The 27,075-nt window shown below is 40.7% G+C and overlaps 1 protein-coding gene across 6 annotated transcripts; it reads right to left on the bottom strand.

Moving 5' to 3' along the window:
* Nucleotides 1-26,583, bottom strand: LAYN (layilin). 6 transcript variants are annotated; one of them, XM_043995582.1, is made up of 8 exons: nt 26,402-26,583; nt 25,793-25,816; nt 18,338-18,638; nt 14,198-14,370; nt 11,795-11,845; nt 10,173-10,256; nt 4,049-4,151; nt 1-1,816 (listed from the first exon to the last, which is right to left on the bottom strand). In XM_043995582.1, exons 1-8 carry the CDS (start codon nt 26,496-26,498, stop codon nt 1,459-1,461), a joined length of 1,191 nt encoding a protein of 396 aa, XP_043851517.1. In that variant the 5' UTR covers nt 26,499-26,583; the 3' UTR covers nt 1-1,458. The 6 variants fall into 6 exon arrangements, with proteins under 6 accessions (XP_043851517.1, XP_043851518.1, XP_043851521.1 ...); XM_043995583.1 differs by having other exon boundaries at nt 14,213-14,370; XM_043995586.1 differs by lacking the exon at nt 11,795-11,845.
* Nucleotides 26,584-27,075: the final 492 nt, after the last annotated feature.

The following is a 27,075-nucleotide window of genomic DNA, read 5'->3' as shown; positions in this document are numbered from 1 at the left end:
GCTGAGGAAAACCCAGGGAGAGAAAATGACCAATTTACTATCTCTTTTACCTTTTATTTCATTCTTGTTCTTGTGGGACATACAGATAAGGGAATATTCTTTCATACAATCAGCTTCCGATACTCCCACGTGTGCCCTGGGAAACATAAGAAAGATAGCAAGCTAATATGTTTTTATGATTGTATACGTGCAATTAATTTTTGTGCCATGGCCCAGGGCCACAAAAATAGAATTGAGAAGGAAATTTCCCAACCTCCACTGTCTATCACCACCATTGCTGCCCTCTGATTAAGATGAGGTTGGGACCTAGCCTCATAGGGGACACAAGGATCAGAGGATCTAACCGAATCTTGACAACCAGAAGAAATCTCTTCATTGTTTTCATATCTGAACTGATTTTCCTCATGCCAGGCACCATACATTTGTCAAATTCATACGAGATTCCTTAAAATTTATAATAACAGAAATAACTTTGTTCAATAACTCTCTAATTTATATCAAGCAAATCATGAACTGGGAGGTTCATGATTGCCAAAGGTATTTGCCACCAACATGGAGGACGCTGTCCAAATCAAAAAAGGGATTCTTTTTAGATGGGGTCTTCCAGATGTTGGCATTTATGGGTGCCATTCTGCTGATTTCATTAAGGACTAGAATGTTTTCATTTAAAAATCTTTGATTTAGCCACCCATATGGGAAAAATCTAGTGGATAAAAAATGGTTTTTGTCTGAATTGTGAAAAGTTGTTGGATGGACAGTCCACAGAAGTCATCCATAAGTAGATATATCTTGGACAGACACTGCAACTGGAAAAAAAGCTGGGCTCAACAGGGGAGGTGACTGGGCTGAATTGCTTTTGGAAAATTGTACTATTCTTTTAATGACCCTGAGCTTTTCCCTGAAACAAAGGCCCACCTTTTTAACATCAACATTCTCCTGGTGGTATTATATGGGTGTGAGCTATGGAATACTCTAGTCTCCAAAAAACTGAAATTGCAGATCACCCAAAAGGGTAGTAGAGAAGTCCATGGTGTAGACATGAGCAGGTTGCAATATAGGACAAGTAGGCAATTGTGCAAGAGAAGCAATGCAAAGTAATGCATGACTTGGGGCGCGCAGCGGGGGGGGGAGATGGACCGGTCACATCGTAAGAGTTGTGTAACTGATGAACAGTTTGCATGCTCTGCTGCTATCCTTACAATGCAAAGAGAACCAGAGAAAGTTTCCTGCCATGTTGGGTAGATTCCCTATGGCAGATTTAAGGAAGAATATGAGCAACACTTGCACAGGATGGGCAAGTACAGTTAAGTTGAGATCTTCAGGGCTGGAGGGGAGTCCCCTTAATGACGAGACCACAGGTCCATCCAAGAGTTCAGGCATCAGCCCTCTTCCAGTCCTGCCAGTTTTATACAAAGTAGGAACATTTTTTTCTCTTTGTTGTTATTATTCCCGCATTTTCTAATAACCATAGATTTCGTTTTCCACCCAGCCAGACTCCTTGCTCCTCCCTATCCTCTCAGGGGATAGTTCATAGATGTCGTTGGTCACAAACCCACTTTCCATGCTCGCCAGAGTCACAAAGCCACTCTCAGAGGCGTTCACTACTATGTTATCATAGTCACAAGACAAGTCGTTGGGGGTGACTCCTCCAGACCGGCCCCGGAATGAAATATTCTTCAGGTCTGGCCGAGGCTCAGTTAAGTCTGCTTCACTCTGCTTTCTTATGACATTATAAACTTCCAGGTCAGGACTATTCCTTCTGTGGGGAGATGGCCAAATGTTTGGCTCCTTTGTACTCTCTGACTGCTCTCGTTTCCTGTAAATAAAATAAACCAGAATATTATTTCTGGTATGACAGGCAATGCTGCTACATTATTCTACCAAAGGCCACTTGAGCATAGGGGTGTGATGGGGGGTATATTTGTGGCAAACTGTGATTTTGAGGATGAACTCAAGATTTCAATTACATGAAAAAACTTTGTTGAAGTGGAGAGGTTGGGAATTATGGAAACATAATTGTTGCAAGATTCCCTCAACTATTTTGTTTCACATTCTCTCAGTCCCAGAAAATGGACAGCTCCTCTATGTGCAAGCCAGATCAAACCATTATGACTACCTCAATTACCATTTTCCTTCAGACCCTAGTGAAAACATCCCAGGGCCCTGTGCTCAGGAGCTTTTAGCATAGCAGTGCCCTATAGACCACTGGTTCTACTTATAGCCCAAACCCTGCAGTTATTCTCCAGGGAGATAACCTTTATGGATGCAATCTGGCAACTGTCTCTGATACCTTAACCTACTAGGCAGCCACAGCTATTGAAAACACAGAAAACAAAATTCTTGACATCAAAATTATTGGCATTGTCAAATGGCTCAGCATTGGGAGTGGATATGGTTTTATCCATGGAAATGACACTACAGAAGATATATCCTCTTCTATTTTGCCATTGTACCCTAGGAATGACTGGGCCTTTCTTTCCATCTTTGCCATTGTAGTCAAAACCTCCCATATGAATTATTTAGCTCAATTAATATGTGAGCTCCTTGAGAACAGGGATGGTCTTCCTCTTCTATTTGTATCTCTAGGACCTAGCACAATATTTTGCCCACAATAAACCCTTACTAAATATTTATTTATATTATTTATTCATTTGCAGATAAGATTCATGCAAGATGAACACATAGGATAGGTGTCATGTTCCTTCAAATAAACGCACAAGGCCTCAATCCTGATAGAGTGATGAATAGAGGAAATGATAGGAAATCATAGTGGAACAATTCATTTGAAAACACTGCAATTTTTGACGTTGAAGTCTACTTTTTTGGAATTAAAGGTCTAATTTCAGTTGTTTTATTGACTTTTAAAGTAAATACTTCCACTAGAACTTCACAAAGTCATATCAAGCCAATCTTATTAAGAAGCCAACAAGCAAATCCCCTAATGCAAGTGTTCATTTCCCCTCTTTTATTATGGAATAAATAACCTCCTTTCCCTCACTGAGTAGACCCTTGGAAAAACTGTGCTACACAAATATAGCCATTGGGGTAATCAAAATATAATCACTAGAGTATTTACTACAGATCAAGTTGGCTATTTTTTTTTTGCCTTTTTTGCAGAGCAATGAGGGTTAAGTGACTTGCCCAGGGTCACACAGCTAGTAAGTGTCAAGTGTCTGAGGCTGGATTTGAACTCAGGTCCTCCTGAATCCAGGGCCGGTGCTCTATCCACTGTGCCATCTAGCTGCCCCCCTCAAGTTGGCTATTTTGTGACTGTTGCATACCCAATTAAAAAAAGAAAACACTCCAAATGGACTTCAGTGATTCTATTTGAATTAAGTGTCTTAACTTTAGATTTTTGTTATAATTCCTTGGCACAATTCATTCATTCGTTCATTCATTGTTTTAGAATTCATCTATTGCCCTCCACGTTCCCAGAATTGGGCCAGGCACTGTGGAGGATAGGGAGAAATATAAAACATGACTCCTATAAAGAGCTTACATTTTAGCCAAGGAGATGAAGTAGTGTTGGACTTAGGATCACAGATATAGAGTTGGAAGAAATCTTATAGATAGATTATCTAGTCTGATTCAAGTCTCACATAGGTAGTAGGCAGTAGGATCAGGATTTGAACCCTGGGCCACTGAATGCAAAGCTAGTGTGGAGGCTACTATACCAATTCATTCATTATTTAAACATTATTGTGTATCAAGCATTGTGCAAGGCACTGTGAGAATACCAAATAAGTCTACACCACTGCAATTGCTTTCAAGGAACATATATCATTAGGGAGACAAAATATAATAAAAACGGGAATCAAGAGAAGAGTCTGAGATCCCAGTTAAGGAGAACAATTCTTAGCTCATTTGGTTTCTAGGATAACACTTAGGGATTTGCTTTCAAATTTGAGATGGCGTCTTCGGGAGCAATGCTTCCCCGGCTTTTTATTAAATCAACGGTGATACCTTTTAACCTCAAAGACAAGTAGGGAAAGGGAGCTTTTATGTAGTAAATACAGACATTTCCATCAAGTGTGATGATTTTACTTGCCTCCTTCCACAGATCCATAACCAACATATAACTGTAGTGACCACGAGAAGAAGAAAGAGGGGAATGCTGGGAATAAGGATGTAGGCAAGATTCAATTCAGGCCCTGGAAAGATAAATACACATGAACACTGTAAATTTTATATGTTCTTTTAAAAAAAAAGTCTTTTACAAAATTTCAGAGCTGGAAGGGACCTTGGTAATCATCTAGTTTAAGCTACATCTAAAAAAGAATCTTCTCTAAGACATACCTGACAAATGGTCATCTAGCCTGAAGACTTCCAATAAGGGTGAGGTCTACAACCTCTTGAGGCAGCCAATTCCATGTGTATAAAAATATATGTATTTTTGTATAGGTATGTGTATATAGGTATATTGTGTGTGTATATGTATATATTCACACATGCATTATATATGTATATATATACAGTAATTCCATATATAAGTTAAAACTCTAGACATATACATAACATGTATATATAGTTATTAGGAAGTTTTCTTTCCATCAAGCCTCAATTAGCCTCTTTGCAGTTTTCATTTATTCCTCCTTGTTATTCACTCTGGGGATCAAATATTACCTCTTTCATATGACAGTCATCCAAATACATCAAGTTCTCTCTTCCTTGGCTCCTTCATTCTATTTTCTTTCTTTCTTTTTTTTTTTGCTGGGCAATGAGGGTTAAGTGATTTGCCCAGGGTCACATAGCTAGTAAGTGTCAAGTGTCTGAAGCCAGATTCGAACTCAGGTTCTCCTGAATCCAGGGCTGGTGCTTCATCCACTTTGCCACCTGGCTGCACCCCCCTTCATTCTATTTTCATCTAACATGGGCTTCACCTTAGTGCACTCTTCCATTTGCTACAGTGGCTAGGCCAAACCTTTTGATCCCCCTTCAAACCTCCCATGCCACTCCCTCCTCACGAAACTCTCAGTTGAGAACCTTGCCTCATACTTTTCAGATAGAACTGAGGCCATTCAACCAGAGCTCCCTTCTGAAATGGTATAAAATCTGTAAAGCATTAGCATAGTGCTTGGCACACTGTAAGCACTTAATAAATGACTGTTCCTTTCTCCTTCCCTTTTTCCCTTCCTCTTCATTTCACCTCCATCATCCTTGTCTCTTTGATAAGGTGAAACGCTCTTCTCTCACAAGAGATCCCCCTCCATCCTATCTTCTCCAGCAGATTGCTCTCTCTAGCATCCTTACTGTCTCACTAATCTCTCTCCCTGTCCACCAGCTGCAGCCCTGCTGACTACAGACAAGCTCACGTCTTCCTCATCCTTAAAAAACTCTCACTTGATCCAACCATTGCTAATAGCAGTTAAACTCTTTAGAAGGCTATCTGCAATTTGAGTCCCTACTTCCTCTCCTTTTACTCTCTTTCTTAGCTCTCTTCATTCTGGCTTCCAACCTCATCATTCAACCAAAACTGCTCTTTCTAAAGTAATTGATGATCTCTTAATTGCTGAGTCAAGCCTTTTCTCAATGCTCATCCTTCTTTTAACTTCTCTCTGTAGCCTTTGACACTGTTGATCACCCTCTTCTCCTGGATACTCTCTACTCTCTGGGTTTTAGTGAAACTGCTTTCTCCTAGTGCTCCTCTTGGCTGCTTGACCATTCCTTCTCAGTCTAATTTTTCTATTTATTTTTGGAGGAGGTTAATCAGGATTATATGACTTGCCCAGAGTCACATAGCTTGTAAGTGTCTGAGGCAGGATTTGAATTCAGGTCCTTCTGACTCCAGGGCCGGTGCTCTACCCACTGCGTCACCTAGCTGCCCCCCTCAGTCTAATTTACTGGATATTCATTCAGGCTACACAACTAACCATAGATCTTCTGCAAAGGTCTGACCTTGGCCTTCTTCTCTTCTTCCCCTAGACTACCTCACTTCATGAACTCATCAGCTTTCATGGAGTCAATTATTATCTCTGTGTTGATGATTCTTAAATATGTTTATCCAGCTCTAACCCTTTTCCTGATCTATAGCTTTCATCTCCAATATCTGGAAGAAATCTCAAACTCAATATGTCCAGGAAAAATACCCCACCTCATGACCATTCTCCCAAACAAGTCATCCAGCCTTTCTTTCTTTCTTTCTTTCTTTCTTTCTTTCTTTCTTCCTTCCTTCCTTCCTTCCTTCCTTCCTTCCTTCCTTTCTTTCTTTCTTTCTTTCTTTCTTTCTTTCTTTCTTTCTTTCTTTCTTTCTTTCTTTCTTCCTTCCTTCCTTCCTTCCTTCCTTCCTTCCTTCCTTCCTTCCTTCCTTTCTTTCTTTCTTTCTTTCTTTCTTTCTTTCTTTCTTTCTTTCTTTCTTTCTTTCTTTCTTTCTTTCTTTCTTTCTTTCTTTCTTTCTTTCTTCCTTCCTTCCTTCCTTCCTTCCTTCCTTCCTTCCTTCCTTCCTTCCTTCCTTCCTTCCTTCCTTCCTTCCTTCCTTCCTTCCTTCCTTCCTTCCTTCCTTCCTTCCCTCCCATCATCCTCCCTGTCACCTAGTCTTGCAACCTTGGTGTCACTCTCTATTCCTCACTTTCACTCACCCCACCAGACCCAATCTGTTGTGAAGTTCTATTATTTTACCTCTGCAACATCTAGTGCAAGCCCTCATCCTCTCATACCTAGACTACTGCCATAGTCTTCTGGTTGGTCTGTCTCAAGTCTCTTCCTACTCTAGTCCATCCTTTATTCAGCTGCCAAAGTTACTCCCCTCCTCAATAAACTCCAGTGGCTCCCCATTGCTTCCAGGATCAAATAAAAAATCCTTTGTTTGGCTATTATAGCCCTTCACAACCTCACCCTTTCTTAACCTTTCTAATCTTCTTACATATCCCCCACCCCCCACCCCCCACCCCCAGGTTCCCCATCCCTGTGATCAGGTGATTCTGGTATCTTTGATGTTCCTCACACACATCATTCCTTCTTCCAACTCAGTGCCTTTTCAATCTTTGACCCCCATCCCTAGAATGAATGCTCTCCCCCTTTGCCTTTGCTTCCTGGCTTCTCTGGCTTTCTTCAAGATGTAGCTCAAATCCTAGGTCTTTACTGTTTCTTCTTCTTTCTTCTTCTTTCTTCTTTCTTCTTCTTCTTCTTCTTCTTCTTCTTCTTCTTCTTCCTCCTCCTCCTCCTCCTCCTCCTCCTCCTTCTCCTCCTTCTCTTCTTCTTCTTCTTCTTCTTGGCAATTGGGGTTAAGTGACTTGCCCAGGGTCACACAGCTAGTAAGTGCCAAGTATCTGAGGCTGGATTTGAACTCCGGTCCTCCTGAATCTAGAGCTGGTGCTCTATCCACTGCACCATCTAGTTGCCCCTGTATCCTTTTCTTCTACCACCACCCCCCCGTTTCTAGTACCTTTCCTCTGACGTTAACTCCAATTTACTTTGCATATATCTCGTCTGTGCATAATTGTTTATATATTGTCTCTCCTATTAGAATGTGAATTTCTTGAGAGTAGGAATTATTTTTACTTTTCTTTGTATCTTCAGTGCTTGGCAAGGTGCTTGGCACAACAGTAAGCATTTAATAAGAGCTTGTTTATTTGATTATCCTAGTTGTTCTTCTTTGGAAAAACTTTTCCAGCTTATTGATGTCCTTCCTTAATCTCCAGCACTGAAGGGCATACATGGGAGCTGTCTTCAGGTATTTGGGGGGCTGTCATGTTTAGAAGGATTAGACTTATTCTGCCTGGCCCTGGGGACACAACCAGGAGCAAAAGGGTAAATTTAGGCTTGATGGGAGGAAAAACTTACCCAGAGGATGGTGACCAGGATGGTGAATGTCTAGAGCAGGTGTCAAAGATAAGGTCCTGAACCAGGTTAAAATGTAATTGGGAAATAACAAAATAAATTAACAAAATTATGTAAAAAATTTAACAAAATAAATGAACAAAACCAACAAAATAAATAAAATACAATAAAACATAGATAACATTACATTTTAAAACTAAACCAATATGTGGCCCACAGGGATTCTTATGTATGGGTTAGTGGCCTCCATTTTTATTTGAGTTTGACACCATGTTATATAATGACTTTTTTAAGGAATTGGGAATGTTTAACCTTAGAAAAGGGCAGCTAGGTGGTGCAGTAGATACAACTTTGGGCCTGTATTCAGGAATACTCATCTTACTGAGTTCAATGATCTCAGACACTACCTTTGTGACCCTGGACAAGTCACTTAACCCTCTTTGCCTAAGTTTCCTCATCTGTAAAATGAACTGGAGAAGGAAACGGCCAATCAGTCCAGTATCTCTGCCAAGAAGACCCCAAATGGGGATGAAGAGTTGGAAATGACTGAACAACAACAAACAACAAAAACCATATCTACAGTTATAGCTTAGGGATGAACAGCTAGAGACTAGGTGAAGATATATTCAGGATAATAGATTGCTTGGACAACCCAACCTCCACATGACATTATTTAGAATACCCATTTGTAAATACTTTAAATAGAGGAAAACTGCATTTTCTTTTCAGTCATATTTATGATACCATTAGTCGAGGGAGGTCCTGGTAAGAAAACTTAAGGAAACTAATGCAGATAGGCAACTGTTATATGATTGTAGAAAGTTGTCTGGGGAACTGAAAGGTAAAGCCACTGGCCTAAGGTCTATAGTTAATGTGTGCCAGAGGCAGTCTTCTCACTGTAGGGACATCTATCTGTCTATTCCTCTGGGCTGTCACATTTATCCTTGATAGTTTTCATCTTGTTAAATTCAGCCCAATGTTCTATTCCATCAAGATCTTTCTGCATCTGGACTATATTAATCCAGAGTGTTAGCTGTCTCTCCTGACTTTGTGTTATCTGCAGTTGGATTAGGCTGCTGTCATTGCTATAATGCACTGTTCAAAATGACAACATTCCAGTTTTCTTTCTGGTTTCGTTAGTTTCACAATAAATAGGATTCTGGGGGAGGAGAGGACCTATCTTTGTCTCCCCTTACTTTCCCCTTGAAAGCAGGAGATGTGGTCAGCTAATGCTCATAAAAATACAGATGGGAACCATCTGTAAGGAAAGTTCAAATTTTAGAAAACGAGAAGAATTGATGTCATTACTGTGAAAGAAGTAATGACAAACCTTCTAAATATCTCTAAGACAGAGAGCTTGGTGTTAAGAGTTAGGGCTGGTGATCATGAGGTTAATAACACCAAGTGGTTCTTTCAAGGATGGAAATGTGGAGGTAGTCACCTCCAGGAATGTGAGGCAACCTGCACAAATATATGGAGGCAAGAGACAAAAGAAGACTGGGCGTCAGCTAGTGGTCCAACTTGGACAGGGACAGTAGGTTGTGATCAAGTCCCTATGATGCCACCATGATAGGAACAGGAGAAATGAAACTATGTGAGGAGTGGGAGGACATGAAGTTGTGGTCAGAGGGGGAATTTCAGAGTTTCAGAATCGTGGAGGTGGAGGACCTTTAAGTGATAGTGAGATATGAGGTGTAGCTATCTGCATAAGTTGCCAAAATGAAATGAAGATGAAAGTTGTGAGAGCTGAGGAAGTTGAGGGAGAGAGAAGCCAGAGAGAGACTAGAAGCAGGGAGACCAATTATGGACCCATTGTGGTAGTCCAGTTAAGAGGTGAAGCATGACCAATGCTAATATTGGGGTTGCCAAGGGCTGCTAGTTGTCTCCTAGCTTGTCAGGATTGGGTCTTCTCCACTTCTTTAAAATTTATTAGTTATGATTTACTGAATTTTTACTTATTTTGCTAAATATTTCCCAGTTACATTTTAATCTGGTTGGGCCTCACTAGGGAGTGTTATGGGCCATGTGCTCTGATCTAGACCAACTGCTTAATTTGATGGATGAAGAAACAGGCCAGAGAAATCCTCACTCTTGGGCCCTCTAATTCTTATTTTTCTTCATCTATACGTTTATTTATCTCCTCTATTTACATAACCCCATTAGATACATTTCCCATCTTGGCTTCTCCTCTTCAGTCCAGTCTTTCTGATTTTCCTTAGTACACATCTGTTTGAATTAACCACTAACTCCCAAGCCACTTTGTGACTTGAGAAAGATATTGTTCTATTTTTAAGCATCTATATGAAAAAAAGCTAACTGGTAAGTGTAGCTGTGACTGGCCTGTGACCAGAGGGAAGTCAGGCATTAGCTTTTCCCCAACAAAGTCTTATGTGTACCTTTGGTTTCTTTAACTGTTCCATTAGTATCTTCTTTGAGGAATCTTTCTGGAGGTGTTGGAGTTACTGGTTCTCTTTTATCACCTAGGTAGAGATATAGAATTAAGAGTATGAAACATGGCAGTGATCAATCATAATATCACAAGATTAAAAATAGACAAAACCTGGAAGCAATTGCCTAGACCAACAACTTCATTGAACAGATGAGGAACTTGGAAAGGAGCCCTGGCCTGGAGCCTAGAAAAGTGAAGGGACTTGTCCAAGGTCACACAATACAAGATGTAGCCAGGGTTCAAACCCAGGTCTCTGACTCCAAAGTCTGCACTGATCATACACATCTTTATTGATCACCAGCAGGGCTGTGGGCTAAGCCCTAAAGGCAATACAAAGAATCAGCAGCAACTTCACCTTTGCATCTCAAGTAAATGCTTTAGGAAAGTATGCTGTTAAATTTGCCGCTGCAGAGGCCTCATGCTGCCTATGCTTTTAGGTCAGGTTTGAAACTCAACAATCGGTAAGTATTTATAAAGCACCTATCATGTGCCAGTCAATGTGTTAAGCGCTGGACATATGAGGCAACTAGGCACGGCAAGCTGAAAGACCTATGTATTAAATGGTGATAATTTCAATGGTTTGGAGCTGGGATTTTGGCTCCTGTCTTGTGTGATTAAAGGGAGTCGTGCATGAAGTTTATGAATGAATTTCTGATAACACCAATTATATTTTCAACAGTTCTTTAGCATTTGTAGAAACATTCAAAGAACACTGCAGGGAGATAAATTGATGTTTGCTTGGCTTTGGACCATCAATTTCCAATTGGAAGGGACCTTGGAGATCGTCTATATCAGTGGTGTCTAACTCAAATGGAAAGAGGGACATCTGCACCATACATAAGGATGCCTTGCGACTATGTATTGACTAAGTTTTAAAATATAATATTATTTATTATTTATTGTATTTTTTACTTATTTTGTTAAATCTTTCCCAGTTACAATTTAATCTGGTTGGGCCTCACTGGGAAGTGTTGGGGACCACATACTTGACACCTCTGTTCTAGACCAACTGCTTAATTTGAATGGTGAAGAAACAGCCCAGAGAAGTGACCTTCTCAAGGTCACACAGTTAATATGTAGAAGAGCCAGGATTCAAACCTTGGTCCCAGGATCCTAATGCCAGTGTTCTTTACATTGGCCCTCCCTCCCCCCCAAAAAAGGTGGCATGATTCCTTTTTAGGATGAATAGATTAATAGCAGTTGTATCTCCTTCAGGTTGACTTGGCGTAAGGAAGAACTTGTTTTAAATCCTATAAAAGAGGGCTTCTACCTCTACAGTGAAAGGACCATAGCTAGGTGGCACAACGGATAGTGCTCTAATCCTGGAGTCTGGAAGACTTCAAGAGTTCAAATCCTGCCCCAGATGCTTACTAGCTATGTAACCCTGGGCTTCACTTAACCTCATTCTGCCTCAGTCTCCTCATCTGTAAAATGGGAGTAATTATAGCACCTCTCCTCAGGGGATTGTTGTGAAGATCACATGAGGTTATATTTGTATATAACCTTAGAGGGCTATATAAATGCCAGTTATTGATAACCCAGATCTTAAACATAAAGCTGCTAACTCACCTCCAGGTAAATGACTCCATATCACAGAAGTAGCTGCCAGTATTGGCTTCTCTGAAGAAAATAAAGCAAAACAAGATTCACTTTCTGTGTCATCTGGGTAAAATCGATCAGACCAAAACAAAAGAACTTCTTCCTGCTTATAAGCCGGAAGAGCCCCTGTTCTGCTATCATGGGATCATGGACTTAGAAGACCCTTTGGAGTATAACCCTCTCATTTTTAGATGAGGAAACTGAGACATTCAAGCCACTCACCAAGGGTCACATAGCTAGGAAATCCCTGAGGTGAGACTTGAACTCAGCTCTTTGTGATCAGAAATCCAGTGCCCTATCCACAGTACCAGGCTGTTTGTGTAACCATGGCCAAATCACCGGGTGAGACTCAGTTTCTCCACCTGTAAAGGGTTTGCACTTATGGCCCTTTTCAACTTTAAATCCTATGATCTGACATCATTTTAAATAATAACAAATGCTGAATTTAGGAGCTCAGTGTACCCTTTCTTAGACCATAAGACCCAGACTCAAGTACCATTGAGAAATGGTAGGAAACCAAGAATCACTTTTAGGTCTAACTATCTTAACTATCTTAATATACTACATACAGATACACAATTGATGTATCTCTCAATGAGGGAATAAAACCCATTAAATGCCAAACTCTCTACTACACATCAAATTTTCCTTGAAGGTGGGGTGGCCAGATTAGCCAGGACAGTCCCAATAATAATAATAATAATAATAATAATAATAATAATAATAATAATAATAATAATAATAACAACAATAATAACAATAATAACAATAATAACAATAATAACAATAACAATAATAACAATATAATAAAAATTCACACTTGTTCAGCACTTTAAGGTTGATGACTACTTTCCTCAGCACAACCCCGCTAAGGGAGGTGGTAAAAGTATGGCTCCACTTTACAAAGAATGAAACTGAGACTGAGTTAAGTGACTGGCAAAGAATAGGAGGGTTTTCTAAAGTTCATCATTTTTAGGCTGAAGGGTACCCAGAAAGTGGACTTGATGTGATGGAAAAAAAGGATCCATTTGAGTGAGGTGGAAATTATGAAGTCGGTAGAAGAGAAGAGGAAAAAAGGGCAGGTAGTGAAATAGAGGCCAAGCAGTCAGCTTCAGAGGTGAGAAACAGACTAACTGAAAATCACCTCCAGTTTGGACCTAAGCCAGCAATGATGAGAGTGTTTAAGAAGCTTAAGCAGCTTCTTCAATTTATTTATTTATTTATTATTATTTTTTATTTTTTTGGTGAGGCAATTGGGGTTAAGTGACTTGCCCAGGGTCACACAGCTAGTAAGTGTCAAGCTTCTGAGGCCAGATTTGAACTGAGGTCCTCCTGACTCCAGGGCCGGTGCTCTATCCACTGTGCTACCTAGCTGCCCCCAGCTTCTTCAATTTAAAAACAAAACCCTAAAAGAAAATTGGAAGCAACGCGCCCATCTAATTCAAAGTGCTCAGTAGGAAGTAGAATTGGATGTTTAGGTCCACTTTCCATAATGCTTGTTATCTCTGTCCAACATAATAGAGATAAACCTATTTATTATCTCAATTCTTTGCTTCTTGTTTTTTGCCTTCTTATTACTTTTGAGAGGATCCAAAAGCAGACATAGAAAACAATCTGGTTTTTGGTTTTTTGGGTTTTTTTGGGTGAGGTAATGAGGGTTAAGTGACTTGCCAGAGTCACACAGTTACTAAGTATCAAGTGTCTGAGGCCAGATTTGAACTCAGGTCCTCCTGAAACCAGGGCTGCTGCTCTATCCAGTGTGCCACCTAGTTACCCCACCATCTGCTCTTATTATATTTGATTTGAAGCTTTGCAGGAGAGAGGAGGGTATACCTCTTACAATTCTTCTTTTTCTAAAACTCACACCTGAAACAAGGCAAGTGTAAAAAAAACCAAACCCATATTTAAAAGCCTGTAAAAAAAAGCATATCTATGTGTAAAAGCTTTGGGCTCAGGGACTAAGGATGAAGAGGAAATTTAGAAAAAAGATGAATTCCAAAAAACTTTTAGAAAACCCAACCAAAAAACAAAAAACAAAAACAAAAACTATGTGACCCTGGGTAAGTCACTTAACCCCAATTGCCTCACTAAAAAAAACCCCAGGGGCAGCTAGATGGCGCAGTGGATAGAGCACTGGCCTTGGAGTCAGGAGTACCTGAGTTCAAATCCAGCCTCAGACACTTAACACTTACTAGCTGTGTGACCCTGGGCAAGTCACTTAACCCCAATTGCCTCACTAAAAAAAAACAAAAAAACAAAAAAACAAAACAAATAAAAAACCCCAAAAAACAAAACAAAAAAAACCCCCCCAACCAAATCTAAACAATGTGACAACACCGTAGGAGAGGTTGGAAATTTTGATGCATGGCTTACGTGGTGAATCATTACCCTCAGAATATTTGCAGATGAAATTGTTCTTCATGTTGCATCTGTCATCATTCCACTGAGACATGTAGGGGCCTCCAATGCCCACCGGGGCTGATGGCTGGTGGTACATAACAACACAGACCTCACTCCCACAGGAAGGCTCATCCACATACCAATTCCTACAGGAAAGGAGATAAACGATAAAGATACACAGGAGATGATGCTGCAAAAGCTCCAGCCTGTGCTTTCTCATCAAGCTCCAGGGAACTGTGAAATTAAGACAGCTCCAGACCATGCCATAGGATGAGGGATAAGCTGAGATAAATGATATGGACAGACTTTAGACTCAATGTGTCATAGTCAATCACTGGACATTTGCCTGACATCATCATGGATCATTTACAAGGCTACTTACTTTGGGAGTAAATAGGAGATTTAAAAAAATTTCCTGTTTTTTGCTAATTAGGTTTTTCCATTAAAAAGGCCTTTTAAAATTGTAAATTTAATAAATGTCAACAAAAATAAGCAATCAAATAGACGAGCCAAACAAGGGGCAAAAGCTTACTCCCAAGCCCCTAGCCTTTACAAAAGCAGAACCAAAAGAATTAATAAACAACAACAAGCAAAGAAAATGCTTTCTTTTTGTTTCCTTCCAGGCCTTCCCCAAATTCTGCACCCCGTTGTGGCCTTGTTTTCCTTCATTCTTTTATTCACTTCATATTAGCCTTTTCAAATTTCTCGGTATTATTTCAAATTTATCATTTTGTTGTACCATGATAATCTATTAATTACATTAATCTACAATAGTTTATTTCATCATTCTCCTGGAATATGGGTTGTTTCCAATTTTTTTTTGCTGTTGTAGTTGGAGAAACTATGACTATTTTTGCACAGCTAGGTCCTTTGTTACTTTCATGATATTCTTGTGATAAAGTCCTAGCAATGGAGTCAGTGGGTCTAAAGGTATGAACAGATAGTATTCTGTCCTACTAACAATATATAAGTGCCTGTTTCCCTATAGCCCCATAAACGATGGGTTTTTATCCCCATTTGAAGGGGGGAAAGCTATTTTTTTTGCTATGTTAGTGGATGTAAGGTGACATTTTAAGGTTGTCTTGATATATATGTCTCTGATTATTATAGAATTTGAGTATTTCTTCAGGGGATTATTAACAGTTTCTATTTCCTTCTTTCTGAGGTGTCTGATTATGTCTTTGATTAGTGCCCCAAGGGGTAGTGTGTATAATAAATATTGTACCAGTTTCCTACCTATTCTTTTTTTTTTTTTTTGAGAGGCAACGGGGGTTAAGTGACTTGCCCAGGGTTACACAGCTAGTAAATGTTAAGTGTCTGAGGCCGGATTTGAACTCGGGTCCTCCTGAATCCAGGGCCAGTGCTCTATCCACTGGGCCACCTAGCTGCCCCTTTCCTACCTATTCTTAATGCCATTGACTGTTTTATGTCTTGACCATCTTTTAATATATTTACTGCATATATGTTTCTCTAAATAACTTTTTCTTTTGGTTTGAGATATTGTTTTTGTTGTGCAAAATCCATTTGTCTTTATATAGTTTTAATTTTTGTTTCTAATCCTTCCTTCTGTTTGATTGATAAAAATATTTCACCTCTACAAGTTGAGATAGTTAAAATATTCTCTCTTTTACTTTTAAATAATTTGTTATTTAATATTTAGATCACTCATCCAGCATAGGTTGATTTTGGTGTGAAGTGTGGCTTCAAAACAATTTTTTTTAATCATACAGTGTAACATTAAGTTTTCCCAGTATTATTGAATTATTATTCTATTCTCCAATCTTTTTAAAGCACTAATAGTGCATCTCTCTTTTGGGATTCTCTGTCCTATTTCATTGATCTTCTTTTTCTAGTTCCAAATGTTTTTTAAAAATAATTATTGCTGTATAATATATTTTGGTATTGTGTGTTTGTTGATTGAATCTGACCAGACCTGTAATTTCATTTTCTCAACTGAGGAAGGTTTACACCTTCTTGCCTGGGACACTGAAGGATTAAGTGACTTCCCTCAGATCACATGGTCAGCATGTCAGAGGAAAGACTCAAAACCCTGGTCTTTCTGACTCTGAGGCCAACTCTCTATCTACCATCATAAGCTTCTGCCTCTCACAAGTCTACTAATTAAGCTGGAGGGAAAAACAAAACAAAACAAACAAACAAAAAACCCCCTACAACCCAAAGGTTATAGATAGCTCTAGAGTTGGAAGGGACCTGAAAGGCATAAGTTCACATCCCTCTCTTTACAGATGCACAAATAGAAGCCAAAGTGGTTAAAGTGACTTGCCTGAGGTCATGCAAGTAGGAAGTAAGAGAACTAAGATTGGAACCCAGGTCCACAAAGTCACACCTCCAAATCATGTAGGTGGTAAAGACAAATAGTTCATTTCAATAAGAGTTTAATAAGATCCTAGTTCACTGAGCTTGAATAACTAGGGTAGCCTTTCCAGAACTTAGTGGCCAAGGGAAAATTCAGTTTTCTTGAGGAAAAGCAAATAGGTAAATATTTCATAAAGCAATAAGTCAGAAATGGCGGGGAGGGTGTGTAGAGAGGAGTGAGGGTAGGGAGAGTCCTATACAGGAATGTCTTTTTCATTTTCAGTTATTTCCAAGTGAGCAGGGAAGCAGCAAGCTGACTTCCTTCTCATTGCTGTTTGATAGGAACAAAAAGGTGGGGAAAGAGAAAAATCCTGGTAAAGGTGAGAAATTAGGACATCCTGGTAGTTCCGTGGGTCATTTGGATCTGGAAGAATAATACAATCTCAAAATTGGAAGGAATCTTAGAGGTCTTCTGAGGCAACTGCTACCTGAATCATGAATCATAACGATAGTGTTCCTAAGGTATCATGCTGGCTAAGCTCACACACTTTTAGTGACAAGGAATCCTTATAAAGCAACTCATTTAATCTTTGTGGTTGTTCAGATGTTTTTCAGTTGTGTCTGACTCTTCATGTCCTCATCTGGGGCTTTCTTGGCAGAGACATTGGAGTGGTTTGCCCTTCCTTACTCGGCTCATTTGACAGATGAGGAAACTGAGGCAAAAAGGGTTAAATGACTTTCCCAGGGTCACAGAGCTACTAAGTGTCTGAGGCCTCATTTGAACTCTGGAAGAGGAGTCTTTTTGACTCCAAGCTTGGTGCGCTATCCACTCAGCAACCCAGCTGCTTTATTACAAGTTGTTTTTTTTTTAATTGAGCTAAAATTTATTTATCTATGATGACTTTCACCTCACTGGTTCTAGTTCTGCCACTGGGGCCAGAAGATGACCCCAGACATCTTATGAAAACTATTAGACCTTATTTTCCCACTGAATTTTGTAGAGAAAGTAAGAATGATAGTTATCTTGATTGCCCCATCCTCACAATATCTCGGTGGGTATGGAAGCCATTTTGTAAATATATAAGTACGTATATGTATATTGCATATAGTTGTGCATATGTATGTATATAGATAGATATGTGATCAATTGATAATCTCAGAGGGAAGGCAGTAACTACATTAAAAGGGATTGGGAAAGGCTTCTTTTAGAAGATTGGATTTTTGGGGGACTTGAAGGAAGTGCGGGTGGAGTGGGGGTGAGGAGGAAGAGAGTTCCAAGAGATTGCCAGTGAAAATGTATGGAATCAGGGCAGCTAGGTGATACACTGGATAGAACACTAGCTCTGCAGTCAGGGGGGCCAGAGTTCCAATCTAGCCTCAGATACTTACTAGCTGGGTGATTGTGGGCAAGTCACTTAACCCCAAATGCCTCCCAAAAATAAAATTTAGAAAAAAAGAAAATGTATGGAGTCAAAAGATGTAAAGTAATATAAAAGGAACAGCAATGAGGCCAGTCACTAGTTCAGAGAGTAGGTGGGAGTGTTGGAAGAGGAAGGAAACTAGGAATGTAGGAAGGGCCCAGGTTATTATCTCATTTAAAACTCACAACAACCCCATGAGGTTGGTGCTAGAATGATCTATATGCACACACATTATATGTATGTATATATGTAAATGTGTGTATACATACATATAATGTATGTGTCTATGTATGCATCTACACCCACATTATTAATCCTCAAATAACCTATCTACTACTTTCAGGCATTTTCACTACCTCAGAGTCCATACTCTTACCGAAATGTTGATGTGCTGCCATCTGTCCACATGTACAGATCTGGGCAGGCTGTGCTGTTGTTGCCCTGCTTCTCCTCACGCCTTCGGAGCCCAATCCAGAAGTCTCCATCAGAAGCCAAGAGGTTTTCAATGAATTTTTCTATCAACCTCTGTTCATCTTCGGACTCCACACTGACTAGCTGGCCTCCATCCCTGCGGCAGGCTGTGTTGGCTTCATCAAAGCTGACCCTTCTGGAAGCATCATGGAAGTAAACAACTTTATAGCATGGCTTCTGTGTCCCTCCCCTGCAGATTGGCTGCCCTAGAGAAAAAGAAGTCAACTGGTTTCAGAATTTCAGAGAATACACCTGGGAAGAGAAGTTTAGAAACAACTGACCTCAGTAGCCCCAGGTAGGGGCAGGTGAGATAGTGCTCCGAGGTTTTACAAGGTATGCCCTCAATTCAAAAACAGACAGTAACAATGCTGGGCAGTCATCTCAGAGTTAATGTCTATACTCTTTCCCCCACTCCTCTCCTCTTCTCACCACAGATTCCTTTTTCCCTTCCTGGAGTCCCTACCAGGTTCACTTTTGGCTTGGGTATCGTTCCTTTGATTGCAGAAATCTGTTGCTACTCCTGTTTGCAACATTTCTCATATAAATATTGTTCTCTCTTTTTTGATGTAGTTGCTGCTCCGGTACAAGCCCTTGTCACCTCATGCCTGGGCTACCTTAATAGTCTTCTGCTGGACTTCCCTGCTTCAAGTCTCTCCCTACACCAGTCTATCTTCCACCAAGTTCTCAAAGTGAGCTTCCTAAAGTGTGGGTCTGACTATTTTATCTTCCCCACCTTCTCCACCACCACCTTATAAAAATGCCAGTGGCTTTTAAAGCCCTGCACAACCTGGCCTCTTCCTACAATCCCTTACAAACCTCCTATGTTATTGTGTTACCTCTGAGATTATCTTCAATTTATCACATATATGTATATATGTATGTGTGTATACATATACATATATATGTATATACAAGAAGGAAATGGCAAACCATTCCATTATCTTTGCCAAGAAAACCACAAATGAGGTCACAAAGAATTTAACATGACTGAAATGACTCAATAACAACCCCCCCCCTCTCTCTCTCTCTCTCTAGTCTTGTTTGCACATAGTTGTCTGCTTGCTGCCTCACCTCATTAGATTGTAAGTTCCTTGAGGGAAGAGACTGTTTTTGCCTTTCTTCCTACCTTGTAGCACTTAGCAAAATGCCTGATTCAATTACTTGCATTCACTTAATAAATTCTTGTTGATTTACTTGAATTCACTCTAATGGATAATAATAATAAAAGCTACATTTATATAGCACTTACTATGTGCCAGGTACTCTGCAGTTATTATCTCATTTGAAACTCGGAACAACCCTGGAAGGTAGGTACTATTATTAACCCTATTTTGCAGATGAGGTTAAGTGACTTGCCTAAGGTCACATAGTGGGTATTCGAGGCTGGATTTGAATTTAGGTCTTCCTGACTCCAGGTCTGGTGCATTACCTACTGGTGCATTACCTGGCTGACCTCTAGATAGAGCACTGGACTTGGAATCAGTCAAGACCTGGCTTCAAACCCCTCCTCTGGCACTAGCTGTAAAATGAAAGGCATGTCAATTGACCTCTTTGAGCCTCAATTTTCTCATTTGTAAAATGAGGATAATGACATCTGTAATGTTTACTTCATAACGAGATAATGTATGTGAAGCAATTTGTAATCTTTAAAGGACTCTATAAATGTCTATTGTTATTATTTCATTTTTCAGCCTGTTAACAAGTATTTATTAAGTACCTACTATGTTCCAGGAATGAACACCTGGTGGAGGATACACAGAAAAGCAAAAGACAGTCCCTTCTCTTAAGGAGCTTACAGCCTAATGGGGGAGACAGCACACAAATATGTACAAGCAAGATGTGTGCAGGCTAAACAGCAGATAATCAACAGAAGGAAGGAACTGATATTTCCAACCTCTGCTTAATGACCTTAATGGATGGAAAACTCAGGATTACTTGAAACAGCCTATTCCATTTTTTGGATGGCTATAATTGTGAGACAATTTTTTCTTACGTTGAGCTGAGATCTTTCTCCTCGTAAAGTTTACCTGTTATTCTTAGTTCTGCCTTTTGGAGCTGGGCAGAAATCAAGTTGTTGTTCTGTATGATAGCCCTTCAAATAAACACAGTTATCTTGTCCCCCTAAGTCACTTTTTCTTCAGGCTAAACATACTTAGTTCCTTTGGTCAATTCTCATCTGACATAGTTTCAGGTTCCTACCAATATCCTGTTAGAATTTTTCAGGGCAAACTCCCCTGTACCTTCTAAAATGTGGTGTATGGTATTGGGAGTAATTCTTCAGAGGTGCTCTGATGAGAGCACAATACAGAACCCTTATCTTCCCTCTCTGGGCATTTAGGCTTCTCGTTAACTATCTCTTTGATTGCTTTATGTGCATGTGTTACATTCCACCTTTATCCTTTTTGCAAGCGCATTATATCTTCCAACTAGACTGTAAGGTGCTCCATGGTAGGCAGGGACTACACTACTTTTCATTCCTATATCCCCAATGTACACATGGTGTCCAGTACACGGTAAGCACTGGGTAGTAATTGGTTGCTGAGTTGGACTGAACTGAATACAGCCCCAGATCTCATTAGCTTTTTTTGGCAGCTACATCACACTGCTGACTCATATATTGAGTTTACACATCCAGGCTAAGGATGCAGTGATTGAAAGTCCCCTGTTTCCATTATGTAAGGACCCTACCTCTGGTTTCTGAAACATTACTTGATTCCATTAGAGATTCCTGAAAAGCAGAACAGCTATTCCTTGAAACAGGCAAAGAAGGAGGAGATTCACCATCACACCCAAAGGGAGGCGATTCTCTCTTTAGTTATATTGTAGAGTCTCAGGAGATTCTGACACATCCAAATGAATGAATCTGCTTAAATGATTCCTTGAGTAGGAAGGCTCACTAAGAAGTCAAACACAATGTCCCCCATCTTACAAAGCAGGATTAGAAGTTCATGTATAGATAGAGTTTAAATTTATATATGTTCTTGTTGTAACCATTAGATTGTAAGTAGGAATTGTTTCATTAATTGTCCTTATAGGTTCCCTTCCCCACTCCTTCCCTACATCTAGCACAGTGGCTTACATATAAGTAGGTGCTTAATAAATAGTTATTGAATGATAATCTAGTATTACCAGAGTCTTCTCTCTGGGGGATGGTGGGGGGGGAGTTAAAGGAAAGGAGTTATTAAAGTTCATTGCTAGGGCAGCTAGGTGGTACAGTGGATAAAGCACTGGCCCTGGATTCAGGAGGACCTGAGTTCAAATCCAACCTCAGACACTTGACACTTACTAGCTGTGTGACCCTGGGCAAGTCACTTAACCCTCATTGCCCCACAAAAACCAAAACCAAAACCAAAAAAACAAACAAAAAAATAAAGTTCATTGCTACAGAGGGCTGATCTTATGACACGGTCTAACAGAACCAGGCTTAGGGTGCTTCAGAGAGCAAATATGATGCATCCCACCTGACTATATCCTGAGATGCTTAAGACCATCTCTCTAAAACAGACAGTGGGTGCTAGCAATATACCATAAGGAGGTCAAAGATAGAAAAGTCCCATATATACCCAAATATTCATATCAGCACTTTTTTTGTGATATCAACTAGGGAATGGCTATATAAACTGTGGCACACAAATGTAATGGGATATTACTGCACAGTAAGAAATAATGACTATGAAGAATCCAGAGAAGCATAGAAAGACTTCTAAGAATTGAAACACAATGAAGTAGGCAGAACCAGGGAGGGGCTGTTGCTGTTTTAGCTTTCTTTGTATTGCCAGGGCTTGCCTAGCACACAATAAGTATTTAATAAATGCTTCTTGATTGATTTGTTGGTTGATTATATATAATAATTATAGCAACACAATTGGAAAGAACAAAAAAAATTGAAAGGCAGCAAGAACACTAGATAAAGTATGGGACTATAAGTCAAGAAGATTCAGGTTCAAATCCTACCCTTGGATATCTACCAGCCATATGACCTTAGAAAAGCCATTTAGCCCTTCTAGGTTTCAGTTTCCTTATCTGTAAAATGAAAGGGTTGGATTCAATATCTTTAAGGCCTCTTTCAGCTTTAAATCTCTGGTCCTATTATTTTTCTGTCTGAATGTTGTGTAGTTATAATGACCAAGCTTGTCTCTGAGGAAGAGATGATAAAATGCACTCTTTGGGCAGGGAAACTATGGGTTTAGAACACTGCACATACTGTCAGACTTGGTTAAGGTGTAGGTTAGTTTTCTGAATTGCCTTTTCCCCTCTCTTTACTCTTTGTTACAAAGCATGACTTTGCTGGGTAAGGGAGTGAGAAGGGATGTATTTGGCAATGGAAGTAATGTTAAAAACAAAAGATAGTGAAAAAATTTAAAAATATTAAGTGATAGAGATTCTTCTGCTAAGGACTATGTTTCATCTTCCACTAACATATTGCTACTGCACAAATCTTTATCAAAGAACAATATGATCGCTGATTTAGAATTGGAAAGGACCTTAGAGAGCCACCTAGTTTAACACTCTCGTTTTACAGATGAGGAAACTGGGGCTTTAGAACTCAGGCCATTTGACTCCAAATCCAGCACTATTTCCAACACTGTCTTATGCTGCCTCATTGAAACATCACTATATTTGAAATGTTGCTATATCATGGAGCTCAGAAATATAGTATCTGATTTTTTAGTCCAAGAGCATGAAAAGAAAAAAAGGTCTTTCAAAAGGGATAAAAGCCATGTAATATAAGAGCTAAGGGTTGAGGTGTGAGTATAAATTGTAGCCACTGGGAAAGGGAAAGAAATTTGGTTCCCCATCTAGTTCTTTCCATCTCTGGGAAATTCATAGTTTACTGACATGGCTGCCCTAACCTGCTTCATGAGTGGGATAGCACTGCCTCAATCATACTAACCCACCTTACCAGAAAATCAGGACAAGGTGTTCACATGCAGCCAAATCCTTTATCTGTACTAAGGACAGATAAATCTTCATAGGATTGAAAAATGAAGTCCACAGGTAATCTAGCAACCTCACGATTTTCATCCCTGTCTCCTCTCCTCCAATATCTCACTAAGCCCTCTAAACAAGGAGCTGATTTTAATTTCATATCAGATCAAGAGTTGGAAAGGACTTAGAGATCATCTAGTCTAGGGATTCTTAAACTGGATCCATGAATAGATTTCAGGGAATTTATTAAATTGGAGAAAAACTACGTTTTTATTTTCACTGACTTTTAAGTATTAGCATTTCCTTCTACCATAATAACTAGCATTTATGTAACACTTTAAAGTTTGCAAAACACTTTACAAATAGTATCTTATTTGATCCTCACAACATTCCTGGGAAGTTGGTGCTATTATTATCATCTTCATTTTATAGTTGAGGAAACTGAGGGAACAGACATTAAGTGACTTGTTAGAAAGTTCACACAGCCAAAAAGCACCTGAGGTAGGATTTGAACTCAGGTCTTCTTGACCTGCACCTGGAGTCCAGCTCATTGTCCATTGTGCCAGTAGCTGCCTATTATGAATATAGACAACAAAACATTTTTTCTGAGGAGGGGTTTTACCAGAATGCCAAATGGGTCACATGACATTAAAGGTTAAGAAATCCTAGTCTAAAATATGGCAATGTTTTGCATAATCATACATGTATAATACATATCTGACTGTTTGCCATCTCAGGGAGGGGACAGGGGAGGGAGGGAAAGGATAAAAATTGGAACCCCAAACTATAAATAAAAATGTTCATTATTTTAAAAAAAGAAATCCAAGTCTAGTTCAACTCCATTTTGTTGTTTGTCCTTCATTCTGGAAGAGGACCATGACATCAGGGTGATATCATGACTTGCAATGAATTGGATTTAAATGAGGGAGGGCTGTGCAAAGTCATCAATCTCTCTCCTCCAGAGCCATCTGGGTCCAATGGCAAAGCTATATATCAGGATGACTGAGATGGCTCTGGTTGTTTGAGGCAATTGGGATTAAAGGACTTGCCTAGGGTCACACAGCTAGTAAGTGTCTGAGGTGAGATCTAAGTGCAGTGCTCTCTCCTGACCTCCCCCCCCCCCCAGTCCCTTTTGGTTCTGCCTTTTCCTAATTCTTTTCAGATACTACTACTCAGTAGAGTCCTTTGTAACAATGAGTTAGGTTCAAGAATACATTAGATTGGGGGCAGCTAGGTGGCATGGTGGATAAAGCAGTGATCCTGGATTCAGGAGGAGGTGAGTTCAAATCTGACCTCAGACACTTGACACTTACTAGCTGTGTGACACTGGGCAAGTCACTTAACCTTCATTGCCCCACAAACACCCCCCCCCCAAAAAAAAACACCAAAAAACTCATTAGATTGTTAGAGCTAGAAGGGAGCTTAGAGGCTATCTAGGATAACTGTTGTTTTTATAGACAAAAAGACACACTCAGGAATGTAAATGACTTGCAAGGCAGAGATAAGACTAGAATTCAGTTCTTCTAATTACCAGTCAAGTCCAGTGTTTTTTTCAACACATCATGCTGCCTCAAGGAATGAAATGCTTTGCCAAGGAATGAGCTATCCACCCCTGGATGTGTTCAGCCAGAGGCTGGATAATAACATCTTCTGGTTGTTATGGAGCAGGTTTATACGTGAGGTGGGAGTTTGGACTATGGCATTCCCAAAAGTAGACAGGTGGAGGTGGGGGGTGGGGTGGGGGAAGAATTGTCAGAAAGAGGCCAGCCTAATCCATAAATTTAACAATCTGACACAGGAGCTGATTGTAGTCAGCTTTCAATTGTCTGTGAATTATCCATGGAAATTCTAAATTCCTAATTCAGTTTTATTTCCCCAGTTTTCTTTTCTTGGGATAGACATTCTGGCTGCAGGCTGGTGTGGACTCAGGGAAAAAAAAATATTCATCTGAATCAGAGCTGGACCAGACCTTGATCATGTGGGCCAGCTTCCTGACTTTAGTCTTTTCTCTCTCCTAAGAAGTCAGCGTAATGTTGACCTCTATAAATCGATCTAAATCATCTAGCTATTCTCCCACCCCAAGATATAAAAATATGAAGGCTATGCAATACAGATCCAAGCACATATAGAAAGTTAAGTCTTTCCCTACTTCAAACTCAAAATATAAACGATTTTGGGTCACTTTTGACATGTTTTGAATTTGGGTAGTTGAGTAAAAAGTCTATTTGGCTAGGGATAACTGAACATCAAAGGAGTTGCGATCTAGTTTTCTTCTGGTTCTCTTTGTTAGTCTGATAGCCTTATAGAGAAACCAGCTTCCACGGAGGAGATCTGCATCAAGTGAATTATGTTTCTCCTCCTCCCCCCGCCCCCAAACTCCGCAAGCATGCAAAATTATATTGGAAAAGGCAAGAAGCCAGAGCTCTGTTACCTCCTCTGAGGTCCAAGTCCGAAGCTGGAATGAAGCGACAGAAGGAAGGAAGCAAAGAGAGCGAGTCATCCCCGGGAATCAGGCGGGGTTGGTTCCCAGTAACTATAGCTCTTTTCCGATCTCTAAGCATACTTATTTGAGTGGAAGGAATCTGACTATCCCATTCCCACTCCAGTTCGTACACCTCCCGAGAGTTAAGACACGGCCCGGGGGACACAGGGAATGGAACTAAGAGATGCTAAGGGGGGCAACCTCACTTTTCAAGGGATTGCTTGAGTAGGTTTGAGGAGCCTTCACTGAGTAAGGTCAGGACTGGCTTCGGTGGTTCATGTCGGGGACTGAGGGAGCCCATGGGGGACAGGTTCGCTTTCTACCCTACCTGGGTTATAGACCCTTCAGAAAGGAGTAAAGGGAAGCTTGCGGAATTACGAAACGTTGATTACCCACCCCCACCCCCCTCAGGGGCAACCTCAATTTCCCTCTACCCGCCCCATCCTAGTACAGGGGACTTCCCCGACCCCAGGAAGCCTGGGCTGCTGGGCCAGGGCGGGGGATTAGCGGGGACAGGCCGCTATGGACCCCGGGGACTAGGAGAAGAAGGGATCTCACCACTCAGGAGCCGGCTCCCTCCTTCCCGCGGCCAAGCCAAGACTGCGGTGAGGAGCGCGGTGAGCGCCGCTCCAGGCTGCAAAGACCTGGGCTGCATGGCCCCAGGATCCCGGGCGCCCTCAACAGCTGTGCAGAGTGCAGTAGGGCTGCGGCAGCAACAGAAGCATCTCCTGGTAGCCACAGCCGATCACTGCGAAGGCGCCTTGGAAGGAGCGGAGCCCCTGCCGGGAACGTCACCGCAGGGGAGGGCAGCCCCTCAGCTGGCCCGCCCCCCACACAGTCCTCCTCCCGTGGGCACCGCGCCCGGGGCCGCCTCTCAGCGGGTGGACAGAGGCAAGAGGCGGCCCTGCCCAGATAGTGGGCCGTGGCTCGACCAGCGCAATCCCCCTACACTGGTTTAGTCGGAATCCAGTCACTTTCTGTAAACTGCAGCGACGTCCCGAGCGGGCATTCCTTTTCCTCGGAACTTCCTTTGCGCTCCACATCCTGGTCTGAAACAGCTGCAGCTAGTTTTCCCCGCAAAAGAACTAAATAAAGCAAGTCTCCTTCTCCCCAGAGAGTTCTTCGCTTCACCCTGCCTCCAAGCTTATGCTGCCGACAGCCTTCAGAGGGGATAACTAACTCATGGCAGGTTCAGACAAAGCGGCCATGAGCTGACCAGGACATGCCTCGGA

The sequence above is a fragment of the Dromiciops gliroides genome, chromosome 3 (assembly GCF_019393635.1).
Source record: "Dromiciops gliroides isolate mDroGli1 chromosome 3, mDroGli1.pri, whole genome shotgun sequence".
Lineage (NCBI taxonomy): Eukaryota > Metazoa > Chordata > Mammalia > Microbiotheria > Microbiotheriidae > Dromiciops > Dromiciops gliroides.
The sequence above is the reverse complement of the archived record's forward strand: the minus strand, read 5'-3'. Positions and strand labels throughout refer to the sequence as shown.

Bases quoted from the DNA above. Each gene is read 5' to 3' on its own strand.
- LAYN (XM_043995582.1), bottom strand. From the start codon at position 26,498: ATGCAGCCCAGGTCTTTGCAGCCTGGAGCGGCGCTCACCGCGCTCCTC. The intron at 14,371-18,337 runs GTAAGAGTATGG...CCTTTCCTGTAG, and splicing joins GGCAGCACATCAACATTTCG to GAATTGGTATGTGGATGAGC. The intron at 11,846-14,197 runs GTAAGCCATGCA...TATTTTCTTCAG, and splicing joins TGAGGGTAATGATTCACCAC to AGAAGCCAATACTGGCAGCT.